This window comes from Borostomias antarcticus, assembly GCF_949987555.1.
Source record: "Borostomias antarcticus genome assembly, chromosome: 5".
Taxonomy (NCBI): Eukaryota; Metazoa; Chordata; class Actinopteri; order Stomiiformes; family Stomiidae; genus Borostomias; species Borostomias antarcticus.
In genome coordinates this window covers 32,539,551-32,552,050 of record NC_140238.1, presented here as the reverse complement: position 1 = coordinate 32,552,050, position 12,500 = coordinate 32,539,551, and the positions used below count along the sequence as shown (strand labels likewise).

Here is a 12,500-nt window from a genome sequence, read left to right as displayed (position 1 = left end):
ACGGGATGGCAACGCGAGATATCCGCGCTACGGACTATAGCCGCATTTGCTGTCCCCCCAATATGTTTGAACTCACGTTGAAAATAGGCTACATTCTGCGTAATAGAACTTGGTGGCCAATTCTGTTCCAAGCAAATGTTGAATTTGCTCCGTAGGATCGACGATTGTCTGCACATCTGCGCAGAGCCGAGCTGTGTGCGTGTCCACATCCACAGGGCGCGAGTGCGAGCGCGCAACTCCAGCCCGCCCCGCACCTCCACACACGCGCGTAGGGCAGACATTATAAAAACAACTTTCTGGATTCTTAACATTTAAAACACACAATCACGTAGGCCTAGTCTACGCCATAAGGATACTGACATGTGATGTATGAGAGTAGGCCTAAGCCGAAATCTAACCAATGCAAATGTGTTTGACCAACTCTTTATTCTAACATGTGACGGGTCAGAGAGTTGCATATCGAATACGCTACATTTTTTTTTGCTCCAATCCTATCCAAAGTGCGCAATGGAGGACTCGTGCGAAACACCTCCCCGTTCTCGCCCGGATCAAGCACGACCCGGTAGCCCGATTCCTCGTGCGAGCACACTTCACTAGCCTACGGGTCAATTCCCCCTGCGACAACGTGAAAAGCTTATTCCCAACTACGTGCTCCCAACTACCCCATTCCTTCTCGGAATACACCAACCACGATCCCCCGGTCGCTCACGCACATACGAGGTGTTTGTGTGACTTTTTTCCCCTTCACCCCCCTCCGCCGCAACGCCGAGTTTAGGCGAAAAGCGCCTTCGGCTGATAATGGTGGCTGTTGCAAAAGACAGTCGTGCAAGTTAAGTGAGGGATTGTTTGCACTTGAGCTTTCGCAGATTAAAAACTAAGCTTGTACAGGAGTGGCGAGCTCTTTTTGCAGGGTTACATTACACGCGCAGCTTCCATTGTTGTTGGCAATTTCACCCCCGGTACAGCCGCTCCCCGTCTGCGGCAGTTTTTAGATGCACTTGTATTCACACGGTTCCGCTCACCGACTACGAAAACCGGTCTACCGGACCGTTTGGGCACGCGCTATACCCTTATTAAAATCCCAGTTGTTGACCGGGACTTGGTGCGGTGATCGTGCACAAGGAGACGGGATGTCCGTCATGTCACTGGCTGGTCTGCTTTGCATTACCTCCAAATCCTCCGTCTCATCTTGGTCAATGGGACCGAGTGCGCTGTCACCGTTGCTCAAATCGGAGTGGCTGGCGTCTTCCACCACCGCTCGTCTGCTGGTTGTAATGTCATCTTTTTTCCTGCTTCTTCTGAGCACCTTGGCTGCGTTTCGATAGGAAATTGAACCCTTGTAGTTAACTTTCAACACAGTTTCCTCTTGGATCAGTTTCTCGAGTTCCGCGCAGGTTCGATCCGCCTCCGACCCGTGTCGTCTACGGACCATTCGACAGATTCTCTCAAGGTCTGGTCTGGCTTTTCGAGACCGCAGTGAGTCAATAGTATCCAAAATCCATTCGCGATATTGGGATTCAGACATTCTTGTGCTAGGTGGGTTGGTTTGGTTCTGCCTCAGTGCGTCAACCTTGTTCTTTTCGTGATCCGCGGTCCGACTTCCAGCCCGGCTGATGAGCGGAAACCTCGCTGTACGCTTGCGTTGTTTGTGCGCTTAAGGTGGACCGCTCGGGACCGCACGCTTCCACAAGGGGGGATTTAAGGTGGTATTGCGAAATTGTATTTCTCCCCGCAGTTTGACAAGGCGTCGCCAGAGATCGTAGTAGACTACTGTAGTCTACCTTTTATATGGAACTGGGCCTACAGGGAGGACTGGTTATGTTGGTAGTATTCCAAGCGGTTCTGTAGCTGGTGGGGAGTATCGTAGGGTACAAGGCCTACCAGTATGAGATGCCAATGCCATTTAAGCAGAATCCAGCTGATGGGAAGTGTTGCTCCATCCCTATTATGGAGCTACGGTGGACAGATGGGCTTCATCTGGAAGGCCATCTGTACGGCCCGGAGAGAGGGATGGGCAAACTCGCATAAATGTGTCATTGATAGACTCACTGAATTGTAATAACCCAATGTTTATTTCATTCCAGTACTCCCACAAAACTTCACAGCCTCCATGCGAGTTTTTAGCCAATGCCTTCAACTCATTTAAGTAGCCAATAAAACAAATGTTGGAGCGAATGTAAGGTTTGCAAGACAGTAATGCAAATTTAGTTTCAACAAGTAAAACTTTATTGGAATGATACATGTTGCAAAATATTACTTTATGTATTTTTTATTTTTTTTTACATACTTGTGTCCTAAGGGTATCCGTCAAGTTCTCCAGAAGGTAAGATAGTTAAGACTGTTAAAGGCAGAGATATACAGTATTGTTTCCCGAGGGAGCACAACAGACCACACCATCACTTGAACCCAGGTCAGGAGGAAAAGATTCATGTTTTTGAAAATACACTTACAAAAGATGAACAGAAACACAACGTTTTCTCCAGGATGTAGAAAGTGAAGCGTTCATATGACGTGTATGGAAAGTAAATGCAACGGGAGGCAGATAGAAGAGTGAAGATGAGCACAGACAAGCTGCTGGATAGGATGGGCGGCCGAGGGAGAGAGCAGGTCGGTAGAAACGGGTACAAACTCAGAAGTAACAGGAGATTGGTACGGGAACCCTAACAGAAGACTCCATGCTGTCAGTGTCACAAGAGGATTTAAGCACTTAATTCTCCTCTCAGATCACCAACTCCAAAACACAAAACCAGAACACGGTTTGCAGAACCACAGGGGATTAACTGTTTTTTTTGCAAACAATTTAATTACTATTATTGTTGTCCCAAATAGCAAACATTATCACAAACAAATCTAAAACCTTAAATAGCTGATTGGAGGTGTGCTTCTGATGGTCTTGGTAAGGCAGTGAATGGAGGTGACAATCCATGTGGGTGACATTCCACTGCTCCTGGTGATGCACAGACCAGAGGCGCGCTAGAAGGAGACCAGCAGAGTATCAATGCGCTGAGCAGACTATGGTCTCTAATCCCAGTGTCGTTTACACTAACAGGTCTGAGGTATCTCTTGCACCTTCAGTTGTTTTGCAACATGCAAAAAAAAGAAAAAAGAAAGCAAACCAGTGACATTAGAAATGCGAATTTGAAAACAAAAATGTACACTTCTTGTTCATAATCAGCCTCGACGCCGGTTTTTTCCAAGTTTTTCTTGGAGCGGCCTTTTCACCAGACCTCCCGGGACATTCAGAGGCTGCCTGGATCTTAATCACAGACTACTTAAAGTCTAAGTAGTCAAAATGGTCTAAGCCAGCCTCGTTTTAGACTCAAACCATCAGAAAAAAAACAAGCCATACCACAAGCCTGATGACAAAATTGATGCACTATCAACTACAAATCAGAGAAATGCATTTTTAGCAGGGCCTAGTTGACCCTGATTCTGACCCCTGTGGGCCCTGATTATTGGCTTTCTAACTCGGGTAACAGCACATATACTGTGTTACAATGCTCTTTATCTGGGGAAAAAACTAGGTGCAAGACAGCCTGTGGAGAAATTAAACAACAATGTGTTGTGTTGTCACACCTCTCATCTACAAACCAGCCATAGATTTAGGCTGTGATTGTCTTGCATCCAAAGATCACCCCCACCCCCAAAAAAAACAAACAAACAATGATTTGTGTTTACTTTTCTTCACGGGACAGCTTTACAATAACCTCCCAACATCTGATTGTTATACGTTATCATTATGTGTGGAGAACTACAATTCCCACACTACCGTCTGAAGTCCTGACAGTCTCAATCTGTCTGGGAGTCCGTTCAAAAGTGGTACATCTCTGGGGAAATACAAGAGAACAATGCTAGAGCTGTTAAATTGACATGGTTTGATCAGCGAACTGCTTGAACATAATGAAAACAATCAACCATGATCTCTGGTAGGTAAAAAAAGTGGGCCTTGATCCATCCTAATAAAAGGGCAGCGAAGTCAGTTTGAACAACCACCTCAGTCTCCCTTCCCTCAGGTGCCTCATTTTGAAAACACGACGCCACTCTCTCTTACACCTGACTTTTAAAAGTGATATCGTACAAAAATAACATGCAACCTTTGCTTGAATATTTTGCTACTGTTGTTACATATTAAAATCCACCACCTTCATAGTTAACAGAAACCTTGCTTAAGCAGGTTCTTGCTTTGCACAAATTCGACAGAAGTCATACTTGTTAATATCTGAAATCTTCATTTCGGTTTCACAGCTATGTTGGGGAAAAAAAGATGGATATTAGCCATTACATATCAACATACATGTATAAATGTGCTTTCAATTAAATAAACAATAGCAAGGAGTGTGTGATCAAAATGTTAGTCACTGCCAAATCACTGCTTTTAACCCATTCTAGAAGACTACATAACACACAAGCACAGATCGACTGGAAAGGACAAAATGATCACCAAAAGTTTTTTTTAAAACGCTCTAATAAATTTAGCTGAGGAAAAGACAGACTTAATTAACATTAGAAATGCTGAGCTCATGTACACAATCTTCCACAGGTCCCGAAAAAAAGTTAAGACCTAGATGACATTTGTAGAGAGAAATCTTTTTTTTATCTTTTTTTTTTTTTTTACTCTGATCAAAGTGGTCGGCGTTGCCTGAATTGCAAGCGGTGAGGATCCTGTGTACCCAATAATCATGCCACATCGAGCGGACGAAGGCGTGTGCAGAATTTCAAGCTTTCAACTAGAACGGGCACAAGGACTGATACCCCCATAGCCAAAGCTCTGCACCGATGCTTTCCACATGGGTTTGCAACCAGTTGGCTTAATGAGAGGCACGTCTGTTGGACTCGGTATTGCTTGGACAGATTCGGGACGGAGAGACGGGGTGTGGGGGGTGAGAGGGGGGGGGTAGGGGGTGAGGGGGGGTCAGAGCGACAAGATAGGACTGGTTGGAGAATTACAAACGCCCTGGTTATTTTTACAGGCTTGCGGACGACGACCCACTCGGGAGGAGCCTAGCAGAGTCAGTACCAGAACAGAACATCAATGCCTTAAACCTGCAGAGACTGAAAATGTGTCACTCCACCTCCAGAAAGACAGACCGAGGAGGAGAGAGGACGGAGCCCCCTTACCCTTCCAGCCCCTGCCCAAAAACACAAGAAAGAAAACCTAAAATGGATAGATTACACGAGAACCAATCAGAAAAGGCAACGCTGCTGGTCGTCAGGTCCTTCCTCTCCCTCTGCAACTCTCTTCGTAGGGGAGGGAGAGGGGGGGGGGATTTTACATTGTTGATGTCGTCGTTACAAGATGCAAGTCAGCAGTCCAGCTCATCGCCTCTCCTCCCATCTCCTCTCCTCCCATCTCCTCTCCTCCTCCCGATCCCCGTTCTCTCTACATGCCCGTCTCTCTCCTCCTGGTCGGCTCTAGAACTCGGCAAACTCCTTTCCGCATTTCTCTGTGAAGGACACTCGTATCTCCTCCTCCTCGTAGTCGTCGAAGTTGCTGGTGTCCCCTGGGCCTTTGCACTTGGGAATAAAAGGGGCCTCCACCTGAAACACACAGAGGTAGCCATGCTTTTATGCTGAGCAGACGGTGGCCATCTTCAGAACACACTTCCCATCTCCTCCCCTCTGGCACTGGCCCCATTTCCTGTGTTTTATTTTCCCTCCACTTCGTTTTAAATCTCTTTTTTTTTTTTATTGCATTTAGTTTTATATGACCTTTTATGTGTTTCTTGCACTTTGTCTTGATGCTTTTAACGCCTCATGTAAAGCACTTTGAATTGCCTTGTCGCTAAAATGTGCTATACGAATAAACTAGCTTTGCCTCCTCAAGAGCACACCCCCTTCCCGTTCAAACCCCCCCCCTACAGTCCCCACTCAACCCCAAAACAAGCGCTCCCCCCTCCGGGGTGAAGTTTGGGTTCAGCTGTGTGCTGGAGGGCGTGTCCCCTCACCTTCCTCTGGTAGATGGCGATCCAGTCGGTGGTGGCGAACCACTTGTGGCCCTTGATGTCGTTGACGCCGTTGCGCAGGTTGCCGAAGCGCTTGGTGAGATCCACCTGGAGGAGGTTCCTCAGAAGGTCCTTCAGGTCCGAGCTGAAGTGGGAGGGGAAGCGCACCTGGGTGGGGCAGAAGCGCACACGGGCAGGCACACACACGCAGACGCACACACACGCACACACACGCACGCACACACACACACGCACAAAGATTAGCGGCTATTTATTTCGGCAGCGATGTTTTCCCACATGCTGAAGGCTATAGCTGGGGCTCGTCAAATCTAATTATTCAAATTTGATTTGGGTAAGTTCATCTAGATCAGCGCCAATAGGAACATGTCCTCGTAGTGAGTGGCGTAGAGGCAGGCATGCCGCGCGCTAAGCTCGATGAGTCATGTGGAAAATAATAGATTGTATTAACCGCCAGGCCGCGGAGTCACGGCCTCTGAGAGAGGCAGTGAAAAGAGGCTGGGATAACTGTGTCTGCAGTATGAGGAGAGCGTGGTTGGGATGCAGCGCTGCATTCTGGGAGACAACTTCATTATCCGAGGGCGCACGCTGACGGAGGGCCGCGCCGCGTTGGTTTCTGCCGACGCTCACCTTGCCCGATACGATCTTCTCATAGATCTGAATAGGTTGGTCTGCAAAGAACGGTGGGTAGCCGGCAGCCATCTCATAAATCAGCACCCCTAGAGCCCACCAGTCCACAGCTTTATTATAACCCTGAGAGAGAGAGAGAGAGAGAGAGAGGGGGGGGGGGGAGGGAGAGAGAGAGAGGGGGAGGGAGGGAGAGGGGGGGGGGGGGGGGAGAGAGAGAGAGAGAGAGAGAGGGAGAGGGAGGGAAAGAGAGGGAGAGAGAGGGAGAGAGGGGGGGGAGGGAGACAGAGAGAGAGAGAGAGAGAGAGAGAGGGAGAGAGAGGGAGAGGGGGGGGGGGGGGAGAGAGAGAGAGGGAGAGAGAGGGAGAGAGAGAGAGGGAGGGAGAGAGGGAGAGAGGGAGAGAGAGGAGAGAGAGAGAGGGAGGGAGAGAGAGAGAGAGGGAGAGAGAGGGAGAGAGAGAGAGGGAGGGAGAGAGGGAGAGAGGGAGAGAGAGGAGAGAGAGAGAGGGGAGAGAGAGAGAGAGAGAGGGGAGAGAGAGCGAGAGGGAGAGAGGGGGGGGGAGGGAGAGTGAGAGAGACAAAGAGGAGGAGGGGCAGAGATATCAAAATTAGTCTCTTTAGCCGGAGGCACAACCAATAACTCACTGACACCAAAGTGTGCCACCAAGTGCTTCTACTGTAATCAGTTGTAATCTCTGGGATGTTGACGTTCGGCTTCGGTGACGTGCCCTCAGGGCCTCAGTGTGCCTAGCAGGATCTGACCATAGGATAATAATATTAATAATATAATACTGGTCCTATATCGGTGGGCTGTGATGCCCCTGTGTTGCAGTGAAAAGCTTCCCCGGGTGAGCATATTCGGGCCCCGGGGGACTTGCGAACGGTTGTGGGCGTTGTCGATAAGAGCGACAGCCACAGGCACCCCGGTAGCTCACTGGGTAAGGTGCGCACCATATGAAGGCGCTAGTCCTTCGCGCGGCGGACTGGGGTTCGATTCCCGGCTCGGGTCCTGTGCCGCATGTCCTCCCCTCTCTCTCTCTCCCTCCCACGTTTCCTGTCTCTCTACACTGTCCTTTCCCATTAAAGCTGAAAAGCCCTAAAAAATATCTTAAAAAATAAAAATAAAAATAAAAAAAGCGATAGCAGCAGACTCACTTTGCTGAGGATGATTTCCGGGGCAAGGTACTCGGGGGTGCCGCACAGCGTCCAGGTCCGCCCCTTCACCCGCTTGGCGAAGCCGAAGTCCGTCACCTGGAGCGCAGAGGGGAGAGGCCTGGTTACCCAGCATGCTTTGGGTGTCCACACTACCGTAGCTCACTGTAGGAACCAGCAGGTCACAGGTGCTGGTGTTGTCTAAGGATGGGTCATGATGTTCGAATGTTCAAATAGCGATTACGTTAAATTAAAATAAAAAACAATAGTTTGTGACTATCATTGTCTTTAAATGGTAAATGGACGGCACTTATATAGCGCTTTTCCACCTTAGCGGCACTCAAAGCGCTTTACAATGGCCTCTTATTCACCCATTCACACACACACTCACACACCAATGGCGGTAGCTGCCATGCAAGGTGCTAACCTGCTCAGTGGGAGCAATTTGGGGTTAGGTGTCTTGCTCAAGGACACTTCAACATGTGGACAGTCGGAGCTGGGATTCGAACCACTGACCCTTCGATCATTGAACGACCCGCTCTACCAACTGAGCTACAGCCGCCCCTATTTTTAAAAGTATATTTTCTCTTGTTTTTGCCGTGTCTTCCGCGCGAGGGCAGTATAGCCTTCTCTACGGCTCTGCTGCTGTGAGATGGGATAGATTTACAGTGCAAACGGAAAACATGCAAAAACTACTTCAGCCGCCAAAAAGCTGTGTGAAAATCAATTGAAAAAAACAAAACGAAAATGGAGGTGCAGAGAACTCTGCCAGGTAAAGCTAGCCTATCAAGTCTACAACAACTATGCAGTCATATGAGAGCGAATCACGCAGCAGATGGTGGGGGCCGCCCACACCCGTCAACAATCAACAATGGGGAGCTTTGTCACCAGACAAAGTGAGTTGGATGATAGACGTGCAGCGCAAACAACGGCCCTCATCTCAAAGATGATAGCGAAAGACGTGCTTTCCGTCCGCTTCGTCGACGGCGAAGGGTGTTTGAGGCGTTTACGGGCGTGTGCGCGCGCACGTGGGGTCTCTCCACAGAGGGATGGAGTCGTTCCCAGTGAATGATAGAAAACAGGGTGGGACAACCAGTCGCTCAAAAGGAGAGACCGAGTATCGTGAGCGTAGTAGGTGCTCTAGGATCTCTTGGTCTCTAAAAGGAGTCGATCCAGGCACTCAATAAAGTGATCAAGAGGGGAAAATGATCTTAAAAAGCCTTTGATGTAGCCTTTGATGTCCTGATGAAGACTGCCAATGCTTGATTAAAACATGTTGACATTTTTAATCATGTAAGTCACAAAGGCTTTTTAAGATTTTTTTTTCCTCCCGATCACTTTATTGAGTGCCTGGATTGACTTTTTTTTTTAATGGTTCCCAGTGAATATCGAATAGTAGCTATTTTTGCTTGAAATGCTCGTCCCTTAGTGTTGCCTACCAAAGAACCCCAGGTAACCACAGTGGTAATAACATGGTAATAACCTGGTAATAACCTGGTAATAACCTGGTAATAACCTGGTAATAACATGGTAATAACATGGTAGTAACATGGTAATAACCTGGTAATAACCTGGTAATAACCTGGTAATAACATGGTAATAACATGGTAATAACCAGACTGAGCGTCCTACCTGGATGTAGCCCTGCTGGTCGATGAGCAGGTTCTCAGGCTTCAGGTCTCGGTAGATGAGGTCCAACGAGTGCAGGTATTCAAAGGTCAGCACAATCTGGGCGGCATAGAAGCGGGCATGTGGCTCGCTGCAACAGAGGTCAAAGGTCAGCTCAATCTGGGCGGCATAGAAGCGGGCATGTGGCTCGCTGCAACAGAGGTCAAAGGGTCAGCTGAGCTCCACGCCACTATTTCCTGTCAGGCTGTGGAATTCTGCTGTGTGACGGCTTGGAGGAGTTGGGCAGAGTTCACCGTGTGGTTATTTTCAAGTGAGACACAGTAGCCATGTTTCCATCCACTTGTCAATCGAATTGTGTGAGGATCGCTAAAAATATGAATGTGAATAAAGCCAGTGAACGTGCGTTTCCATCTAGAGCTTTAAATCGGATAAAGCATTTATCACAAAAGACCTTTATCGAACAAGAGAAAATGAGATCGACAGTACAAACATTTGGTCGATTTTCATGATTTTTAATCGAAGTTCACTGTTTCCATAAGACGTTTTTAATTCGATATAACTTAATTCGCATAAAACGTGTGGATGGAAACATGGCTAGTGTTGGAGGGATACGGGGGTAAACAGACTGACCACAGAACTCACCTGAACCGACCGATTCTCCTTAAATGTGAGAACATCTCTCCTCCAGGGACATACTCCATTATCATATACAAGTTCGTGTTATCCTGCAGAGAGAACGAGAGATAAATCAGTTACACCAGGGAAGGGCAAACAAACTTAGAACAGGGAGACCTAAACGGTAAATGACCTAGGACAAACTCCTTGATAAAGTGCAGCAGAGAAATCTCAAAGGTACTCACAGACGCACGAGCGCTGTCTTTCACCTCGCTGGGTTTTGAAAGCTGGATGCTGCTAATAAACATGAATTTTTAGCTAAAACAAGTCATATTTTTAAATGAGTGGGACAAAATCGCTTGTCTTCTTCTGCGTTTTTGCCATCGAGCTCAATATGTTTCCACGGGTGGTGCGCCCAGCAACCACAGTGCTCGCTATCAGCCACTGCTGGTCGGAAGATATAGCGCAACAAATAAGTCAAAGTAAAAATATGTTGCGTTTCAGCTAAAGATTAAACATGTTTAAAAGCATCGGCTGCTTTTCAAAACCCAGCCGGGTGAAAGACACAAACCGTTATGCGTCTGAGTACTTTTGAAATTTCACAGAAATGTGACCATGCAAAAATCAATATGTACATTACAGTCTGCCATAATTCCAATTCATATTTGCTAAGACATTTGGAGGACGTTTCTACACAAAACTAATTCCACTAGAGCCCAGCAGAGGGCGCACACACCCTCTCACTAGGGCAGTTCATTTGATGAGGAAGGGAGAAAACATTGGGGCCCTCACTTCCCAGACTTGACCAGTGCCCAGACCTAGATACACACACACACAACATAACACACAAACACACACACATCCAGTACCTTGAAAGAATGCTCCAACCGCACCAGGAAGGGGAAGCTGACCGCTTGCAGAATGCGTTTCTCGTTCAGCGTGTGTTCTATTTGTTTCAGTTTCACCACCTGGCGGCCATGACAGAAAAAAAGGGAGGGTGAGGCGGTCCCCGCGACAGAGACTACAGGCAGCTACCACACGACCCAACAAGCCTGGGAGACTCACCTTCTGTTTGTCAAGTATCTTCATGGCAAAATGCTGGCCTGACTCTTTGTGCTTTACCAGCATGACTCGACCGAACGAACCGGTGCCCAGCGTCTTCAGACGCTCAAACTGGTCCAGAGCCGCGGTTTGCTAGGGAGGAGAGTGGGAGAGACGGAAGACGTCATATTTCGGCCATAATTCCACTTCGTGAGATCTGAGACGTGGTCCCGGCGAGGCTGATCCCGCCCGAGCCCGGCAGAGGGCCCCGAGCCCAGCAGAGGGCCCCGAGCCCGGCAGAGGGCCCCGAGCCCGGCAGAGGGCCCCGAGCCCAGCAGAGGGCCCCCAGCCCGGCAGAGGGCCCCGAGCCCGGCAGAGGGCCCCGAGCCCGGCAGAGGGCCCCGAGCCCAGCAGAGGGCCCCCAGCCCGGCAGAGGGCCCCGAGCCCGGCAGAGGGCCCCAAGCCCTTCCCACACACAAAGGCAGTTCATTTGATAATGGGCGGGAACGCGCCGGGGCCTCTTGGAGAACGTGTGAGCACTGATGGGTGAGACCGTCACCAACACCTCTCTCTCTGTCTGTATGTCTGACTCTCTCTCTGTCCATCTCTCTCTGATGGGTGAGACCGTCACTAACATCTCTCTCTCCGTCTGTCTGACTCTCTCTCTCTCTGTCCTTCTCTCTCTGATGGGTGAGACCGTCACCAACACCTCTCTCTTTCTCTCTCTCTCTCTGTCTGTATGCCTGACTCTCTCTCTCTCTCTCTGTCTGTATGACTGTCTCTCTCTCTGTTCATCTCTCTCTCTGATGGGTGAGACTGTCACCAACACCTCTCTCTCTGTCTGTATGTCTGACTCTCTCTCTCTCTCTCTCTCTGTCCATCTCTCTCTCTGATGGGTGATTCAGGGTGAAAGTGACTAACCCCTCTCTCTGTCTGTCTCTCTCTCTCCCTCTGTCCATCTCTCTCTCTCTGATGGGTGATTCAGGGTGAAAGTGACTAACCCCTCTCTGTATGTCAGTCTCTCTCTCTCTCGTCTCTGTCTCTCTCTCTCTCTGTCTCTATCTCTCTCTCTCTCTCCCCGTCTGTCTCTCTCTCCATCTCCCCATCTCTCTCTCTCTCTCTCTCTCACCTGTGCTGGATTCTCCCATTTCTTGAGGAAATCTTCTTTGGCTTTGGCAAGAAACTCCTTCACTGTAACAGAAGAAACAGATTCATTAGCACCTACCCCTCTTTTTGCCATGACCAGCAGCTCAATTGCTCAATAACTCGCTCTGTGGGTCGTTTGGTCGACAAAAGTGCAAAACCGCCGCTCTTCACATTGCAGCATCAACACAGCGGGTTACGTGGTCGCAGCTATGGTGGCTTCGCCCGCGTTTTCGGATTATTCAAAAGCAGAAGTTTTGAATCAGACCCAGTTGGATCCGGGTGTGAATAAATAATGTGTGTTTGCTCCCATTCGTGTGTGTCTGAATGTGT

The 12,500-nt window shown here is 48.7% G+C and overlaps 2 protein-coding genes across 3 annotated transcripts in view; both read right to left on the bottom strand.

The window, feature by feature from the left end:
* The window catches only part of samd1a (sterile alpha motif domain containing 1a), a gene marked incomplete at both ends in the record, with an annotated part of 5,814 nt that extends 4,289 nt beyond the window's left edge, over positions 1 to 1,525 (bottom strand). Inside the window, one exon of the mRNA XM_084439125.1 lies at positions 1,169 to 1,525. Coding sequence (XP_084295251.1) covers positions 1,169 to 1,525 — 357 coding nt within the window. The remainder of the gene's footprint in view (positions 1 to 1,168) is intronic.
* A 2,957-nt stretch (positions 1,526 to 4,482) lies between these two features.
* Positions 4,483 to 12,500, bottom strand: part of LOC311309039 (cAMP-dependent protein kinase catalytic subunit alpha) — a 15,379-nt gene continuing 7,361 nt past the window's right edge. For both annotated transcript variants that reach the window (XM_084438186.1, XM_084438185.1), the window contains exons 2-10: positions 12,154 to 12,215; positions 11,049 to 11,177; positions 10,853 to 10,951; positions 10,011 to 10,093; positions 9,372 to 9,498; positions 7,743 to 7,838; positions 6,591 to 6,713; positions 5,946 to 6,110; positions 4,483 to 5,538 (exon numbers count right to left, since the gene is read on the bottom strand). In XM_084438186.1, the coding sequence (XP_084294312.1) occupies positions 5,413 to 5,538; positions 5,946 to 6,110; positions 6,591 to 6,713; positions 7,743 to 7,838; positions 9,372 to 9,498; positions 10,011 to 10,093; positions 10,853 to 10,951; positions 11,049 to 11,177; positions 12,154 to 12,215 (1,010 nt within the window). In that variant the 3' untranslated portion in view covers positions 4,483 to 5,412. The remainder of the gene's footprint in view (positions 5,539 to 5,945; positions 6,111 to 6,590; positions 6,714 to 7,742; positions 7,839 to 9,371; positions 9,499 to 10,010; positions 10,094 to 10,852; positions 10,952 to 11,048; positions 11,178 to 12,153; positions 12,216 to 12,500) is intronic.